The sequence below is a fragment of the Echinops telfairi genome, unplaced genomic scaffold, assembly GCF_000313985.2.
Source record: "Echinops telfairi isolate 266 unplaced genomic scaffold, ASM31398v2 ScPeMD7_7458;HRSCAF=8496, whole genome shotgun sequence".
NCBI classification, from domain to species: Eukaryota; Metazoa; Chordata; class Mammalia; order Afrosoricida; family Tenrecidae; genus Echinops; species Echinops telfairi.
This window is the reverse complement of record NW_022111358.1, coordinates 12504687-12522105: the sequence shown is the minus strand read 5'-3', so window position 1 is coordinate 12522105 and position 17419 is coordinate 12504687. Positions and strand designations below refer to the sequence as shown.

Here is a 17419-nt window from a genome sequence, read left to right as displayed (position 1 = left end):
CTGAGCTTAAATCTTGACTAGAGTAGATATACTCATCTTTTTCAGAGGGGCTAGTGGGGTTAAGCCACCGATCGTGCAGTTAGCAACCCAGTGTTTAACCCAACAAGGGTTAACAAGGAGCAGGCTGCTCCTTAGCCCCAGTAAGAAACCAAACTCACCATAAGTCATTGTTGGACAGACAGCCCTTGGGAACAGCTGATGGGTTTGAACTGCGTACATTACAGTTAGAAGACCTACACCTAACCCATATGGCCACCAGGGCTTCTCCATGGTGACCCAGTAGAACTGCCCCTGTAGGTTTCCCTGACTAACTGGAAGTAGAAATTCTCAACTTTCTCCTGAAGAGTGGTGGTTTTGAACTGCTGACCTTGAGGTTAGAAGCCCATCTAACTCACTGCACCAGGGCCCCATGTCCTAAGGATATTTCCTCTACCATGAGTCAATTCTGACATGCTGTTAGGTGTTACTGAGTTAGTTTCCAACTCAGCGTCCATGTACAATAATAAGTCACTGTCCAGCCCTGTGCCATCCTCACGAGAGAGATGTTTGAGCCCATCCATACACCCACTGCCAATCTGTCTTGTCTAAAAAGTCTTCCTCTTTTTCGCTGCACTGCTACTTTACCAAATATGCCTGTCTCTAGGAACTGGTCTTTGATGACGCGTCCAAAGTACAAAGGACGTATGAGGAAGCCTTGCCATCCTTGCCTCGAAGCATCCCGGCAGTACTTCCAAGACAGCATTGTTCTGGTGGCCGCCCGTGGTGCAGTGCTTTCAGTAATTCGAATGCATCGATTCTTTGGGCTGACAGTCAGGGTCCCGACTTCCACATGCAGCATGAGTTGCTTGAAAACACTGTGGCTTAGGTTAGGTGCATGCACCTTAGCCCTCAGAGGAACCTCTTTGCTTGTCAACAGGTCTTCCCCAGTGCGATGCGTCTTTTGAGCTCTTGACTGCTGCTTCTGTGAGCATTGATTGTGGATCCAAGCAAGACGAAATCCTTCACAATTTCAATCTTTTCTCCGTTCAACAGTATGTTACCCACTGGCGTAGTTGTGAGGATTTTGGTTTTCTTTCTGACTCCTAGAGACCCCATAAGACTGGGTGGAAGTGTCCGTGGGGGTCTATGAGATTATAACTAAGGGAGTAGAAAGCTGCTTTGAAGGGTAAGCAACTGGGGAGGGGCACTGAGCATGAAGGACAGGTTATGCAGCGTTAGGACTAGAGCAAGCCCCCTACTGAAGCTCGGTGACCCATGGGGAAGAGCTTCCTGGGGAAGCGGAGCAACATAGCACCGTGGTACCGTGGCACCACCTAGGGCACAGTTTCCTGGTGGTGGTGGTGGGGGTGGCTCGGCTGGCACGTGGGCCGGAAGGGGCGTGGCCGTCCGCGGCCGTCGGGGGATGTGGCTGGACGCCGACAGCCGCGGGGTGGAGCCCCAGCCCGGGGCTGGCCGGGATGGGGGAAGGTCCAACAGCAACCTGGACCCGGCCGGGTTGTTGGGGCCTGGAGCAGCAGCAGTGACAAAAGCGCCATCAGGGCCCTCGAACTTCGGGCGGGCCTCCCCGGTCCCAGTGCCTGGCTCACCGATCAAGGTGGGCGGGCGGCTTAGTACCATGGCCAGGGCCGGCATGGAGCGGTGGCGTGACCGGCTGGCACTGGTGACGGGCGCCTCCGGGGGCATAGGAGCGGCGGTGGCCCGGGCCCTGGTCCAACAGGGACTGAAGGTGGTGGGCTGCGCCCGCACTGTCGGCAACATCGAGGTAAGGCCTGGTCGGGAACGGGGACGCTACGAGAGTCGTTTCCGCGGGGGGTAGGGCTCTGAGTGGGGGTGGGGTGATCCCAGGGACCAGGCGGGGTTGCTGCCCCTTTCTAGCCTGTCACCCCAGGGCCCTTTGCAGGCTCTGGGGCAGGAGGGATGGAAGCCTAGTAGGGGAGGACTCTAACCTTTGCTCCTTTCTGGGTTGTCTTTAAGGAGCTCTTTCCCCTGACCGGTACTGCCGAATTTCTCTCCCCGACCCCTGCCCGCCCGGGATCTGCGGTGGCTGGGGCAGCCCCGGAGGAGCAGGAGAGCGAGCGAGCTTTCTGGCCTCAGTGGTTTAGTTTGGCTTGGTGGATTGCTTCCGGCGCTCCTTAGACCTCACCCATCAAATCAGGCAAAATCTGGCTGCCCCCCCAGAAGAGCAGTAGCCGGAGGTTCTGATGGTTTTAATAATGCCACCACAGAGTCGCCATGAGTCGGAACCAACTCGATGACAGTGGCTTTTGGGTCTTTTCAAGGTGGTAGTGGAGTTTTTCTGAAAAAGTTCAGCCCTGACCCCCACGTCGAAGGGTTAAGCCACACCATATAGAAACAAGGCATGAATGGAATATTCATAGGAAAGCTTTTTCAAATTTCGCTGCGGTAAGTGGGGCTAAGGAGCCTTGGTGGCTCAACTGATGAAATATTGGACTGTTAACTGCAAAATCAGAGGTTCAAGCCCACCAGTTGCTCCGAGGGAGAAAGATGAGGCTGTCTGCTTCCATAAAGAAGTACAGTCTCAGAAGCCCCAGAGAGCGGTTCTTTGCTGTCCCTGTGAGTTAGAATCCAATCAGTAATAAGGCTTGGTTTTGTTTTTCTCAGCGGGGCCTGAAGTGGAATTTGGCCTTAAGCATGTGAACCTCAGGGGGCAGAGCAGTGTGCAGATGGAACTCCTGATTTCTTTTCAAATGGGGCTGGGAGTCCTGAGGGTTGTGAGCAGCAAGAGCTCAAAGAAAGATGGCCCTGTCCGAGCAGGGAGAAGAAAACGGGCATTCCCGCTGCAGCATTTGCCCCTGGTGAGATGGTGCTGACTGTCAGGACTTTATCTCCACCAGTGCTCAAAGTCCCCAGGCAGAGAAAGGGACATGAGGCCTTGGGTGGAGATGGAGGGAGAAGGTATACAGGAAGGACCTGCCTTTCCCTTGCTGCTGGCCAAAGGTACACTTTATAGCTTTCCAGATAATCTCAAGGTCACCTGGCTCTACCTTAGCCCCACTTTGCCCTGCCCCCTCCCTTATTCTGAGGACTTCCGGGTCATTCCCATACTCAGCTTTGGAGCGCAGGGGAGCAAGTTTGGAGGACTGGTTCTCCTCATCTTAAAGTCTCCCTTACTTTCTCTTCCTACTCCCTACCCCAACCCAGCAAGGAAAGGGGCTCCATGAACCCCGAGAGGACCCCCCCAGGCTGATCACTCAGCCCCAAGAAACTACAGAGTGTCTGCTGTGAGGGAGTTAAAAGGATTTCAAGTCATTTTGAGGGTGGTGGGGAGTTGGTCCAGGTGGCACAGGTGAGGCGGCGGGGACGGTGGGTGAGGTTGATCTCCTTCGCCCCTCCATCCAACTTTCCCAGGGGGAACTTGGAGTCAGGGAGGAAGGGGGAAGTTGCGGACTCTGCCCTCCAGGTGATCCATTGACCTTATCCGTGGGCTTTATCTTCCTCCTGAGGTGGCAGCCTTACCCGTGGGCTTTATCTTCCTCCTGAGGTGGCAGCGAGTGGGTGAAACTGGGTGAGAGGGGGCCTCTGAGCCCTGGGGGATGAAACCTTTTGCTCGCTCAGAAAGTTAAAAGCAGAAAAGGCTCTCCTGCCTCACTTGATCAAGCCCTTTATTCCCCCGCTCGGCATGCAGAGAGGAAGGGGCTCCAGGCCAGGACAACTGGCCCAGCTGACCGTCCTGTAGGGTGGCCCGCCCCTCACACATACACGGGGACACAGCAACCTTCTCAAGGCTCCAAGGCCCAGCCTTTGGCCACCAAGACCACACAGCTTGTTTTCTCCCTGTTCCTGGATGGCACCTCCCTCATGGCCACTGTTCCCTGGCTCTGCTCTGTCGGTGTTTCCCCTGGGGTGGAGGGTGGTGCTCTTGGGGCCACCGAAAAAGAGTCTGTCCTGAATTTCCCACCCTTGCTGTAGGGAGGGAGAGGGGAAATGGACCATTGGGCTCGATGGAGAAGTATGTGTGAGAACTCTAGAGCCAACTGGCTGCAGTTGGTGCTGGGGTGGGGGAGGGGGGAGGCCGGTGCTCCTCCTTTCAGGTGGCCCTTCCAGGAGAGATTAGGTGAGGTGATGGGGGATGAGACTTGAGGCTCTGGCTTAACCAGCTCAGTGACCCCTGGTTCTGGTGGAAGAAGCATGGGGTGAGAGGTGCTTCTCACCTATCTATAGACCGAAGAGCTGTTCTTGTCAAGGGAGAGGCAGGCGAGATCTCACGCTATTCCTAGGGTCCCTGCTCCCCTTCTTCAGCCCTCTTGAAGGCCCAGCCTTTCTGTCTTATAAAATGGTGAGGGGCTGTAGTCCTCTAATACAAGAGGGGAGGAGAATCTTTATCAGCATCAACAGCCCAAGACGAGGAGGTGGACAGAGGGATGGCAGACATACACCGCCCCCACCCGCTCACCCTCCTCGCACTTTGGAGCCTTTTAAGCAATTCTGACAACAGGTCTCCCCCCCCATAACACTCTCTCCTTCTCTGGTGGGTTTGATCATTTGTGGCAGTGGCCACGAAGAACGCACAGACTGTACTCATAGCTATGGGGCTTCGTAGGGCCATCACAGGTTCTGCAATTCTAGATGAGCTAGAATTCTTTGCTTAAGACAGCTTCTCAGCTGTGCCAGGGCCTCTCCCTGGCCCCTGGCCTCTTAGGTCAGCCTGGCCTCTGCCCTGCCTGGGCTAGTGTTCCCCAGTTCTTTAGCTCCACCAACAAATGCCCAGAGGCACCTCGCTCTTCCTGAAGGTGCTCACCTGTTTTGCTCTGCGGCGTGCCCACTGTAACCACCTGGCTCCATGGTTGAAAGCTCATTGTACTGCCTCACGCTGGCCTCCTGGTGATGCCACCACTCTTTTTCTGCTACCCTGTGCCACCATTTTGTGCCGTCTCTGTCTGGTGTTACAGCTCTCTATCTCCCGGGTCTAGGAGGTTCTCAGCACAGGGTGTCCAGGCCCAAAGGATGCCCTCCACTCCCCTCTCTTGGTGATAGTCGGGTTTCCCCTGTCTGCCTCTGAGACAGCTCATTTTAAGCCTAGTGGGATGGCAAAATGAACTAATCCTCTTGTTAGGGTTCCATACATCCTCTTTGCAAACTCATTCCCACTTTATTTGTCTTGTTAGCAAGCACTAGAACCAAGCCCCTTTGCGGGCCTCAGGCACTTCATCTGCGGAGTTTCACTCAGTTATTTCGGGAGAAAGTTATGGCTTTCTACTCCCGTAAACAGTTGTAGTCTGGGAAATCCACAGGGCAGTTCCACTGTGCCCTTCAGGGTCGTCATGAGTCGACATCAACTCGATGGCAGGGAGTGAGACTAGCTATTTGGTGGCAGCGAAAAGACTGTGGCAAGGAAAGCCACGTGTAAAGGATCCATGGCTTTGTACCCTTCTTGGAGTGGCCGACTCTGAGTAGTGACTGACGGGAGGGGTTCCATCGCTCTGGGTGGGGAGGTGTGGGGGTGAACAGTTCACCCCAGTCAGACCCCCATTGGGTTTCATAGGAGCTGGCTGCCGAATGTAAGAGTGCAGGCTACCCCGGGACTTTGATCCCCTACAGATGCAACCTGGCCAACGAGGTGGACATCCTCTCCATGTTTTCGGCCATCCGCTCACAGCACGGCGGCGTGGACATCTGCATCAACAACGCGGGCCTGGCCCGGCCTGACACACTACTGTCAGGCAGCACCAGCGGTTGGAAGGACATGTTCAATGTGAGGCGAGAGGCTGGATGCGGGGTTGGGGGGCTGGGAGCAGGGGTGAGTGCTGAACCAGCGGGCTGCTGGGGGGATCGGCGTCCTAGGGAGCGAGAACTGCCGGGTTCTAGCAGAGCTGCCCTGGCTCTCGCGCTGTCCTGGCTGCTTCCTCCTGTGGGCCCAGGCTGGTGAGTGGACGAAGGGCTCTGGGGGTTGTCCTTGGTTCCACTGGGCCCCCCAGGGTGGTCCTTCATGTCTGGGCTGCGATGGCCTCTTGTTGGAGGAAGAGTTGGTAGAGAAGACTCCCAAGAGGACTGCTCCTTGGCGGTGCTTGGGAACATGGTCTTGTGGGATGAGAAGGGACCGAGATGAGATTGGAGTTGATGGAGAGATTCTGGGCTGTCCTGCTCCCTCTTCTCCTGTCCAGTTTTAGCACTGTTTATTGGGAGGAACACACCCACAGCGTCAATATCTGCAGTCTTAAACGCAAATGTTCCCAGGGGCCAGGTCAGTTGCGGGGGTGGCGGGGGTGGTGATGGTGGTGGTAGGGGGATGTGCTTCAAGAGGGAGAGTCCCCAACCTTCGAAACCATCTGAAGTCCAGCGTGGGCCCATGTGGCCAGATGCTGTGGCTCCTTCACGATTAATGGGGAGTCTGGATGAGTGTTGGGGTATCCACCAAATACCCACAGGTAACACTCAAATGCCAGCTCTCAGAGGGGAAGGTTTTTGTCTGTTTTATTCTACTGCAACCTCTGCCTTAAGCACTCAGCAGATATTGAATTGAGTGAGTGAAACCTTCCTGTACATGTTGCCCACTGTCCTAAGATGGCCCCGGTGGAGCACAGCTTTTCGGGGGTGTGTGCGCCACCTCTGGACTGTGTTCAGGGGTGATGGCAGAGGATGGGAGTGGGAGAGTCCCCAAGCCGCAGGTCCGTGCTGCTCGTCTCCCACAGGTGCCAGCTGTTGAAGTAGCACAAAGTAGTTGTCGAAGTGGGCAGGGAGCCGGGATGGCACACATGGTTTGCAGCCAGCCACTAGCCGAATGCGTGGCACTTTGAGTCCGCTCATTGGCTCGGAGGAAGGCAAGCCTGGCAAGCTCCTCTTTTGGGGGTTACAGCCAAGATGACCCTCTGGAGCAGTTCTGCTCTGAGACCTGGGGGCCATGAGTCAGGGGCCGATGGGACAGAGCTAGCACCCACAGCAGGCGTGGGACCTGGGCAGGGAAGAAGCCAGCACGGGCCTTGCCTGCAGAAGGCCTTCTGGGAAGTCAGAGAGTGGGCCTCACCTGCAGCTGGGGGTGTGGGGGTGAGAGGGTGTCTCTGAGCCTGGGCTTTAACTTACTTAGCCTTAGATCCCTCAGGTCCCTGTCAGCTGAGACACCCTCTGATGCCCTGAGGGCGCTCTGAGGAAGCGCCTTCTCCCCCAGCCCTGACCTCAGACTGAGGAGGTCCACCTATTTGGCCTTGGGGCTGTTTTACCTGCTCCCTGTGCCCTCAGGAGCTGAGCCCCCTCTGCCCCTGGAACCCCCCACATTGCTGAGGGCCAGAACACTGCCCCTGCCTCTCTGCTGCCCTCTGCTGTCTCTGCCACTCCCCTCTGGAAGGCCGAGCAGTTCACACCCTGGGTGCCCTGTTCCCCAGGCCTGGGTCCCTGCCGCCCTGATAAAGAGGAACATCTAATCTGCCAGCTGCTTCCCTTGCATCTCCCGTCCCCAGGCTGAGGAGGGAGGAGGAAGACCTGCTGATGGGCTTATCTCTGCTGCTCCTCCTGGCGGGTGCTACGAGGGCGGGGCAGCAGATACCTTGCTTTAGGCTTTTCTGTTCCCTGAAGGCTGGCAGTTTGGGGTCACTCTGCCAGAGCCAGTAGGAGGGGTGGGCAGGGCCCAGGAAGGCACAAGCCCTTGTGCCCTTGGGAGCTCCTCTGACCCTGCTCTTTCTCGGAATGAGTCTTCCTTCTGGCCTGGTCTGACTGTAGGTGAAAGGCAGACACAGGTGAAAGGCAGGTGTCTGGGCGGGGAGGAAGGAGTAGGGAACTACCATGGGGCAGAGCTCGTCTGTGTTTGAGAGGTTTCCCAGCCATTCTGGAGGGATTTGAGACTTGAGGAAAGGACTTGGGCAAGGTTCCCTGTGTGAACCCACCCGCCACTCTGAGGGAGAACGAGGAGACTAAAGATTTAGTCTCTGAAACCCACAGGGGCCAGTGCTACTCTGCCTTAGAGGGTCGCTCTGAACCCACAGCAGTGGGTGGGGTTAGGAAAGGCAGGGGCAGGCCGGTGCCCCCCAGGAAAGAAGGAATCAGAGGGGAGAGGAGGTGGTTTTCTCTGCAGATGGCCTACTGTTTGCAGACATGGCAGCCAGCCTGCGGTCGTCCAGGTTATGGGTGGGGTGAGGGGTTTTCGCCATGTTTTTGCAGACATGTAGGGTGGCGCCGACCCCGCTAGGAATAAGAGCTGCCTCTTCTCTCACCTGGGGGGAGGGTCATTTGAGTGGCAGGCAAGGTGCCCGGCCTATTCCAGGGTGCGCTGGGGCTCCCTCACCTGCCCAGACACCCCATGCCCCTCCCTGGCCCGCAGGTGAATGTGCTGGCCCTTAGCATCTGCACACGGGAAGCCTACCAGTCCATGAAGGAGCGGAAGGTGGATGATGGACACATCATTAACATCAATTGGTGAGAGCGGGCGGCCGGCCGGGGGCTCTGCGCTAGGCGATCAGAGGCGGCACAACACCTGACCTTCTTGGAACGTAAATTTCATCCGAGGGAAAACAGCATGGGCGCAAGAATGATGTTTGCGCGTGCCACGTACTGCCCCCAGGAGCGGGAAATGGGCACTCATCTCCTGGCTGCAGAAGCCTGGGGCTCACCTGTTCCCCTGCAGGGGCTGAACCGGCCGGGGCTGAAGCCTCCTTGTGGTAGAAAGAAGGACTGCACACTCTGCCATCAGGGGCGTCTAGTCTGATGGTGGCGATGTGGCCCCCTCCCCTGCCCGAGTGTTCTCCCACTAGAACCAGGCCAGTGGACACACAGGTGGGATGGAGGGGCCTGGCCATCCTGTGAGACCGGAAAGCAGGACCATGTCAAGAGCCTGAAGTTGGCCGACCCAACAAATTAGACCTGTGGGCCATGGAGATGGTCAATCCGAGGTCCCCTTTAGAAGGCATTCCTGTCACCATATGGGCAGTGAGTTCGTGATCTGATTGGGTGGGGTGGGCCATGTGACCAGCCAGCCTCCAGCGACCTCCCTCCGCCCTCCTCCTCTTCTCTCCATCAGCATGTCTGGCCACCAGGTGCAACCCCAGCCTGTGATCCATTTCTACAGTGCGACCAAGTACGCTGTCACTGCCCTGACAGAGGGACTGCGGCATGAGCTTCGGGAGGCCCAGACCCACATCCGAGCGACAGTGAGGGCCTGGCCTAGCCCTGGTTGGGGTGGGGTGGGCAACGGACCCCTCCCACACTGTCCAGGAAGCCCAAGGCCAGGGTGTGCTGGGCGTAGACTCTGCTTCCCCAGGAGCCAGCTGATGACCTGGCCCCACTTTGAGGTGGGAGGTGGTAAGCTGAGAGAAACCCAGGGGAGGGGTGAGGAAAGGGAAGGCAGAGCATCACAGGAGCCTGGGGCATGAGGAGGCTGGAGCGCCCTCTCTGGGCTCGTCTTCCTTCCGGAAGGCCACAACCGTGACCTTGGGCACTCAATCACTCAAGCTCTCCAAGCCTGATTCTCCTCCTTGGTGAGACGGGAATGAAGGTCCAGGTTATCACTTTGCAAAACACTTAGCACTCGCGGTATGGCAGGGGTCACTGTGATCCTTGGAGGGAGGAGGTGGTGCTGGACACTGGGCGGCCTTCTCTAGGGAGCTGGGACTTCCATCTTCTTGTCCCGACCTCCCAGGCTGCATGGCTTCTGGTGGGGGCAGAGCTCAGCCCTCAAGCCGGTCTCTCTGTTGCCCAGTGCATCTCTCCAGGGGTGGTGGAGACACAGTTCGCCTTCAAGCTGCATGACAAGGACCCTGAGAAGGCAGCTGCCACCTATGAACACATGAAGGTGGGGCCTCCCGCTGGGCCGGCTAAAGCCACTCCTGTCTCAGTGTAGGCAGAGGTACCCCTGGTCTCCAGACCCCCACCCTTCTAGCCACCCTGTTCTGGGGGGCTAGTGTGAGGATGTGGATGTTGGAGAGGGCTGGGGGGGCGGGGCTTGAGTCCATTCTGTCCCCAACCGTTGTCCCCGGTGTCTCAGTGCCTCAAACCGGAGGATGTGGCCGAGGCGGTCATCTATGTCCTCAGCAGTCCCCCACACGTCCAGGTGAGTCTGACCTGGACTCTCTGAGGTGCCCTGCCATCCCAGAGGAGGGGGAGCAGGGCGGCCCGACGGGGGAAGTGGGGCCCTGGCTTGTGCCTCAAGCCTTGTGCCTTCTGCAGATCGGAGACATCCATTTGAGGCCCACGGAGCAGGTGACCTAGTGTCCTGTGGGGAGTTCTGCTCCGCGCCCCCATGGCTTGGCTCCTGCCTCTGGACCCCTGGATTCCACTTCCCTTCCTCATTCCCACCAGGGGCTAGCAAAGATGTTGGGGGGTGGGGGGGTGTTAAATTATCAATTGGTTGCCATAGCAAATGTGAAAAGTGAGCTTGGGAGAGAAGATAACTTGGTTCACCCCTTCACATGCTCCCAGTCGCCTGCTTGGGATCCTTGGCCTGTGCCTGCTCTCCCCAGTACCCTGCTTCCATTTTGCCTGGGAAAGGAGCAGGGGTCAGGAGGAGGCCAATCTTATTCCCCAACTCTTGCCCTCAGGGGTGGGTAACCTGACATCCCAATGGCTATCCTGGGCCCCAGTCTTCCTTCCCTCCACTCCCAGCGTCCCTGCTCCCTTCCCAGCTCCCCAGCCCAATCTGGGCTTCTTAGCCTGGGTGGGGCCATTCCTTGGATGATGGCATCAGAATAGCAGGGCCCAGCTCCCAGTGCATTTCACTATGAAATTAAAAGACAGATTTCAAGCAACCCACATTGGCTTTCCAGTGATTTTCAATTATCAATTCTTGCGCCTTCTCCAGGGTGATTGTGTCTCAGGACACCTCTCAGGTGAGAGAGCAGGTGGGTGGCTGTGGGGCAGCACTCCTGGAGGTTGGGTTACCACCGTGAACAGCACAAGTGGGCTGGGACTGCGTCTTAAAGTAGGCAGGAGTTTTCCAGCCAGAATAGCAGACAGACGTGGCACACAGCTGGGAGGCCCGAAAGAGCATGCGGTGTTGTAGGGACTGCACAGAACCTGGTGCCAGAGTGAGATGGGGGCTGAATGCTGAGCAAGGGGAGCTACCCTTTACTTGTGTGCCAAGGGCATCAGCTGGTTGGTCAGCAGGGTGTGACGGGAGTAGAGCTGTCACTTCTGAAGAGAGTGGCCGCAGGACAGGAAGTTGTTGCTGGAGTCATGGTGGCTGGTGGGGCTGGTCTGACAAGGCATGGGGAGGGCATCTGGAGGCCAGTCTCCCAGCATTGGTGCTGACATGGATGCTGTGCTAGTTACATACTCTGTTGTCAATTTGAGGATTAAGAGTGAAAGGCTGGAGTTTGGCCTGTCAATCAGATCGCAATTCGATGACCTCATTTGGAGGCGCTAAGGAGCTATATAGCTCGCTGCAGGCAGGACGCACTCACTCCCTGGGAGACATTGCAGTTGGCAAGACACATGGAGACAGGCTGATGGCAGCCAGAGCCTTTGAGCTGGAGAAGCCATGTGGAGACCCCTTGCCAGCGCTGAGATGCTTACACCTCTGATGAATCCACAGACCTCCCGCCCACTGGCCTTTGATCTTCCTGCATTCAGCGCCATTGCATGTGTTTTGTGAATCTGAAGAGGACTTTATAGATTGGTATTGGACCTATGGGCTAATATCGGACTTATGGACTTGATCTGGACTGGGCTGGGGTATTTTCTTAATGTACAATTGCTCTTTATATAAAGCTTTTTTCCTTTTTTTTAAAAAAATAAAGCTCTTTCTTATACACATAGGAGTCTCCCTGGATTTGTTTCTTTAGTTAACCCAGACTCACACAGATGCCCTACTCTGCCCCCGAGTGGTTATGAGCCAGGATCAGCCTGACAGCAGTGGTTCGGGTGGGTTTTTTTGCATCTGGGGATGGAGGCACCACACTGGCTTGGGTGAACTGGAAGAGTAACACACCTCTGAGAATGTCCTTAAGGGCCCCTGGGGGTGGTTTAAACTTTGGACTGCTAATAGAAAAAGAGGTCAGGCCACCAGCCGCTCCATGGGAGAAAGATCTCTCAAGATTGACAGCTTCTGAAACCCTCTGGGTCAGGTCTCCTCTGCCCTTCAGGGTCTCCCTGAGTCAAAAGGACTAGTGGGTTTGGTTTTGAGTGTTGTTTTTTTTTAAGTGTCCTTTGTCAGCCACTGCGTGAATGCAGTCCCCGCAGCCAAGGACCCAGAGCTCTCTACAGCCTCTGTCATTTGAGGAAGCTTGGCGGAGCGCAGGTGGAGGACCCAGGGCTTGCTGGGGGGCATGGGTGAAGTGACAATAGAGCCCATGGTCAACTACGCTCTTCCTGGGCGGCTGCCGCCCGTTGAAGGTCGCCGCTCATCCAGCCCTGCAGGGGGCGCTGTGGGAACAGCCTGGCGGCTGGGCATGCGCGCTGTGTAGTCCGGGCAAGGGGAGGGGCCCGCGCGAACCCGGAAGCGGAGCGGTGCACGTGGGAGCGGGGAGATGGGCGGTCGCGGTTGAGCTGTCGGGTGTGGGTCTGGGGCGGGGGCTGTGTGTTCTCCTGGGTGGGTGTGGTGAGGGTCCCCTCCGCCCGGTATTGGGCGCTTGGAAGCGGGACCCGACGGTGGTAACTGTACTGAGACGCGGCCGGGGGCATCAGGTCCCCAGCGCAGCTCTCGCCATGGCTCTGCGCGTTTTCGTCCGGGGCGCGCTCAGAGGTTGCTCCCTTCGCCTCCCAGTCAGCCGCTTCTCCCACGAGGCTCGTCCCCGACCGGGCGGGGAGGAGCTAAGCCGCCTGCTGCTCGACGACCTGGCTCCCAGCCGGCGTTCGGCTCCCGGCCTGGAGCTCCTCTTTGGCGTGTCTCCGTGCTCCCTGGCCCTGCGGGCTGCCCGCCGTCGCGTGGCGCGGCTCCTGCTCCAGGCCGGCAGAGCTGGGCTGCACGGGGAGCGGGCCGAGCTGCTTCGGGTGGCCGAGGCGCGGGGCATCCCAGTGTTGTGGCCTCGACGGCGGAAGCTGGACGCCCTGTGCCACCACCAGGTCCACCAGGGCGTGTGCATGGAGGTGAGCCCGCTGCGTGCCCAGCCTTGGACTGAGGCCCAGGAGGCAAGTCCAGGCGACGACTCCCAGCGGCTGTGGCTCGTCCTCGAGGGGATCCAGGACCCCCGGAATCTCGGGGCCGTGCTGCGCTCCGCCCACTTCCTCGGAGTGGATAAGGTCATCACTAGCCGCAGACACAGGCACGGACGCCCCGTACCCCCATGTGCCCCCAACTTGGAGGGGCAGCCGGGTTCCTGAGCACGTTGACTCCCGGGTCGTTTCTCAGCCTGGCCTTCGGAACGCCCGCACGCTCATCCTTAACCCCCTAGGGGTGGGGGTGGGGAGGGCACTGGGCTTGGGGTTGCCCTGTCTGATGTAGGCGGTGGGGACGTTTTGCAGCTGCCCGCTCACCCCAGTAGTCAGCAAGGCCAGCGCGGGGGCAGTGGAGGTGATGGATGTGTACTCCGCTGATGACCTGGCCGGCTTTCTGCAGGTAATGAGCCCGAGCCGATGGGGGCAGGGTGAAGGGGGCAGGTCGCTATGTATCCTTCTCTATGGCCTTTTAGACCCCTTTGGCAAGGGGGTGACCTTGAAGTTCCAGGACTGTCTCATCTCTTAACTGTGGGGAGCTGGTGGAGAGGAGGCCTCGGTTCCTTGAGGAAGGGACCCAGTTTGAAAGGCTCCCTGACAGTGGAGTACTCCATGCTCGTCCTCCCAAAGCAGCAAAATAAGATTTTCTAAATGAGAAATAGACCCCAACCTTGCGCCTCACTTCAGCTGTGCTTCTCGTGCTGCACACAAGATGGCAGTATTGCCCTGCGTTTGGCAGCTCTCCCGGAGGGAGAGACTTCCACTTCAGCGTGCACGCGCATACACGCGCTTCCCTACCACTCCCACGAGCCCTTCGCAGACCTCCTTTCCGTGACTCTGGCTTTTTATTTTGTTTTACGCACCATCTTATCTCCAGTGCCTAGAACTGAACCTGGCCCATTCCGGGTGCTTAGTAGCCATTGAATTTAATTGACAGGGTAAGTAAATGACGATATAAGGGGCAGACTGAGTTCTCCTGGGCCAGGGCTCTGATGAAGATTTGCTGAGCAAGAGCAAATAACGTTTCGTCTCCTGCTTGTAGACCAAGGGCCGGCAGGGCTGGCTCGTGGCCGGCACGGTGGGCTGCCCTGGGCCCGAGATCCCGGAGTCCCCCAACATCCCTATCACCAGCTGCTTGGAGTTCCTCTGGGAGCAGCCCACTCTCCTGGTGCTAGGTAGGTACCTGCTCTAAGACGTACATTTGCACACCTAAGTGTCCCACTAAGCCATCCCTAACCTCATGCCCTGGCCCTGCAGGGAACGAGGGCTCAGGCTTGTCCCGGGAGGTACAGGCCTCCTGCCAGCTTCTCCTCACCATCCTGCCCCGGCGGCAGCTGCCTGCTGGACTCGAGTCCTTGAATGTCTCTGTGGCTGCAGGTGAGTCTCCTGCGTGTCTGATGGCACAGGTGTAGCTTCCCTCCCAGCCTATTTTCTGGCCCGCTTTTCCTAAACAAGTCCCGTAGGCTTTCTGTCGGCCATTTGCTCCATGCACACGATGGGGCACACGATCCTTCCTGAGGAGGTGATGGGGATGGACCGTGGGCGCAGCAGGCCCATGGCAAGAGCTCCGAGCTCCAGCCTCCCCTCCCTCTCTTCCCCATTGTCTTTCTGTGCATCTGCAGGGATTCTTCTTCACGCCATCTGCAGCCAGAGAAAGGAGTTCGCTGCATAGGTAGAAAGAGGGCCACATTTCCAGGACTCCCCAGAATCCTCACCCACGCTCCTAGGGCCCCAAGGGGCTCTGCATCCAGGACTGTCTTCGGGTTCAGAAAAAGGCGGGCAGAACGGGGGCTGCCTTGGATGGCCCAATTCGAGTGTGGGTGAGCTGGAGGGCAGGGGGCGGGCAGTGCCAAGTCTGTGAGTGTGTGCCCAGACCCGGGTTACGCACCTGGGGGCTTTTGCCGTGGAGACCTACGGAGTTGAGTTTCCTATTTTGATGCGGACCTGGCATACGGAGATGAAGCTTGTTCATTTCCACCTCGGACTAGCACAGAGGGCTTGGTCTCTGGATCTTCCAAGAAAGAAGAGGGCAGTGGGCAGCCCAGCCCTAGGGGCCTCCTGTCTGGCTGTGGGCTTGAAGAAATAGGATTGGGACCTCCTGTGGAGTCAGCCAACCTAGTTGCAGCGCCAGCCACCAACTCGGATGAATCCTGGGGTTGTGGTGGTGTGAGCCAACCGCTCTCTCTTGTGCCTGAGCTGAGGCCCTGGTCTGCCTTTTCCTCCGCGGGTGGTTGTGAAGCTCAAGTAAAAACATCGTCCAACAAGCACTCAGTAAGTGTGGTGTTCCGTCCATCCTCCAGTAGGTGGCAGCCTTGCTCTTTGGTCCACAACCTCTAAGGGAAGCTGTCAGAAGCACTTGGGGTGGGTGGGGTGGGGGACGGGATTCCTGGCTGTGGCCTCAGGAGAGAAGAGGGACAACACCTCCTCCCCCTTCCCTTTGAATGTCCCATGCTGTCAATCATCCCACCTCAGTCATAAGAACCCGTGAGCCAACGCGCACACTATGTTTCCGTGAGGTGGTGAGGACAGCAGGAATGATGTTCTCTGTATCCCAGACTTCCTGAGGATCCCAAGATGGCAGCAGAGCCAGCAGTGTGCTTCCTCAACCCTGACCACTCACTGGAACCACCTTGCCAGCTTGGTGAGGGAAGGCCTGATACCAGGGACCCACCTTAGAGTCTGATGTTCGCTGGCCTGGGTGCGCCCTGCGCGTCGGGATAGGTAAAAACTCCCCCAGAAGGTCCCGTGTGTAGCCAAGGCCAAGGCCAACAACCCACAGAGCAGACTCTCACACCCTTGGCTCTATTGGCACTTCGGGCCAAATAATTCTCTGTTGGGGGGGCTGTCCTGTGCACTGTAAAATGTTTGCCTCTAACCACTCAGTGTCCATGGCGGCCCGTTCCCCACATTAGAAACAAAAACCTTGTTGCGACTAGGGTGAGGATTGACAGCAAACTGGTCTCCCATCTAATAGCCACTACACAGTTTGATTAGTGATTTGGCAGCAATCCTCCTACACATATTGACAAGACATGGCTCCCTAAAATCCAATCCCCCCTTCCCTCCCCGCCAAAACCAAACAATCGAAACACTGTCATCCTGGCTATTCTGAATGCTAGCGACTCTCTCTCTGTCTCTGGTTCCGGGGGACTGGAAATCTCTGCAGGGACAGGCAGCTTCATCTTTTCCCTGCAGAGCACATCATGCATGGTGAGCGTAAACCACTGATGTTGCGTTAGCAGCCCGAAGCCTAACCTGTCATGACCCAGGGCTCCTCCACATGGCCAGGTGTCCCTGGGTGAGAGTCCTTGTGGAGCACAGACCTTAGGGCAAGTGCCTGACCTACCCCAGCCTCAGTCTCCTCCTCTCTGAAATGGGTATAACCTACCTTCCTGCTTTGCTGGGGGGAGAAGGAAGGCGAGAGGAACTCGGGGTCTTGCCACAGTCAACTGCGCCCACCTTCCCCTGAAATACATTTCTTTTGACATTCTATTTAAGTCACTTTATGAAAACATTCCGATTTTATTTTTAAAGTGCCTCAAATCTCTCTATGGGAGCCCTGGTGGTGCCAGGGTTACACGTGGGGCTGTTAGCCACAAGGTCAGCAGTTCAAAACCACCAGCAGCTTCGAGGGAGAAAGAGGAGGCTTTCTACTACTGTGAAGAGTTACAGCCTCGAAAAACCCATAGGGGTGGTTCTACCCTGTCCAGTCAGGTCACCGTGTATTAGAATGGCCTCAATGACAGTGAGGTTTTTGAGTGAGATCTCTAAGAAGCCCCATGGCAGAGTGGTTAAGCGCTCTGTCTGCTAACTGAAAGGGTGGTGGTTTAACCTACCCCCTGGCTCTGTTTCCATAAAGATGGCAGCCTAGAAAGGACTGCTGGGCCTGGGGGGGCAGAGCACCATCCCCCATGGGGTCCATAGTGGTCTCTGGTGGGCAGCTCACAAGCTTTTTGTTTTCACCTGTTGTGGATTGGGTGAAGGTTCGGGGCAGACCACTTTTCCATCCAAGAGTTCATGCACGCTTTGTTTCACGACATTAGTTGCAAACCTCACAATATCACAGCACAGACCCTCCTTCCTTGTGTTTCCCGGGTCCATTCCCCCTCCTTCCTTAAGCCTTCTGCTTCTTTGTCCTCAGGTAAACGCTTCCCTTTCCTTATTCTAATGTGTGTGGACCTCCCTGATCTGCAACAGGACCTCCTTAAAGTGGAGAAAGGGGAAGAAGGCCCTTTGTAAACTCCAGCATGGTCCCTGTGAGCACTTGGTCCCCAGGGCACCGTCTGACCACAGTTGAGTGTCCAGCCTTGGTTGCGGTATTTGGCCTCCCCAGTCCTGGTGGCACGTAGCCAAGCGCCCAGGGCAGTGGTGTTTAAATGGGTTTCTC

At 57.1% G+C, this 17419-nt stretch overlaps 2 protein-coding genes across 2 annotated transcripts; both read left to right on the top strand.

Moving 5' to 3' along the window:
* Nucleotides 1-1461: 1461 nt before the first annotated feature.
* On the top strand, nt 1462-10688 carry DHRS11 (dehydrogenase/reductase 11). The gene is made up of 7 exons (XM_004706986.2): nt 1462-1762; nt 5504-5713; nt 8270-8364; nt 8966-9095; nt 9644-9736; nt 9929-9994; nt 10111-10688. Exons 1-7 carry the CDS (start codon nt 1616-1618, stop codon nt 10150-10152), a joined length of 783 nt encoding a protein of 260 aa, XP_004707043.1. The 5' UTR covers nt 1462-1615; the 3' UTR covers nt 10153-10688.
* Nucleotides 10689-12495: 1807 nt separating this feature from the next.
* On the top strand, nt 12496-15299 carry MRM1 (mitochondrial rRNA methyltransferase 1). Its single transcript, XM_030888074.2, has 5 exons — nt 12496-13142; nt 13342-13435; nt 14075-14207; nt 14290-14409; nt 14655-15299. Exons 1-5 carry the CDS (start codon nt 12586-12588, stop codon nt 14702-14704), a joined length of 954 nt encoding a protein of 317 aa, XP_030743934.1. The 5' UTR covers nt 12496-12585; the 3' UTR covers nt 14705-15299.
* Nucleotides 15300-17419: the final 2120 nt, after the last annotated feature.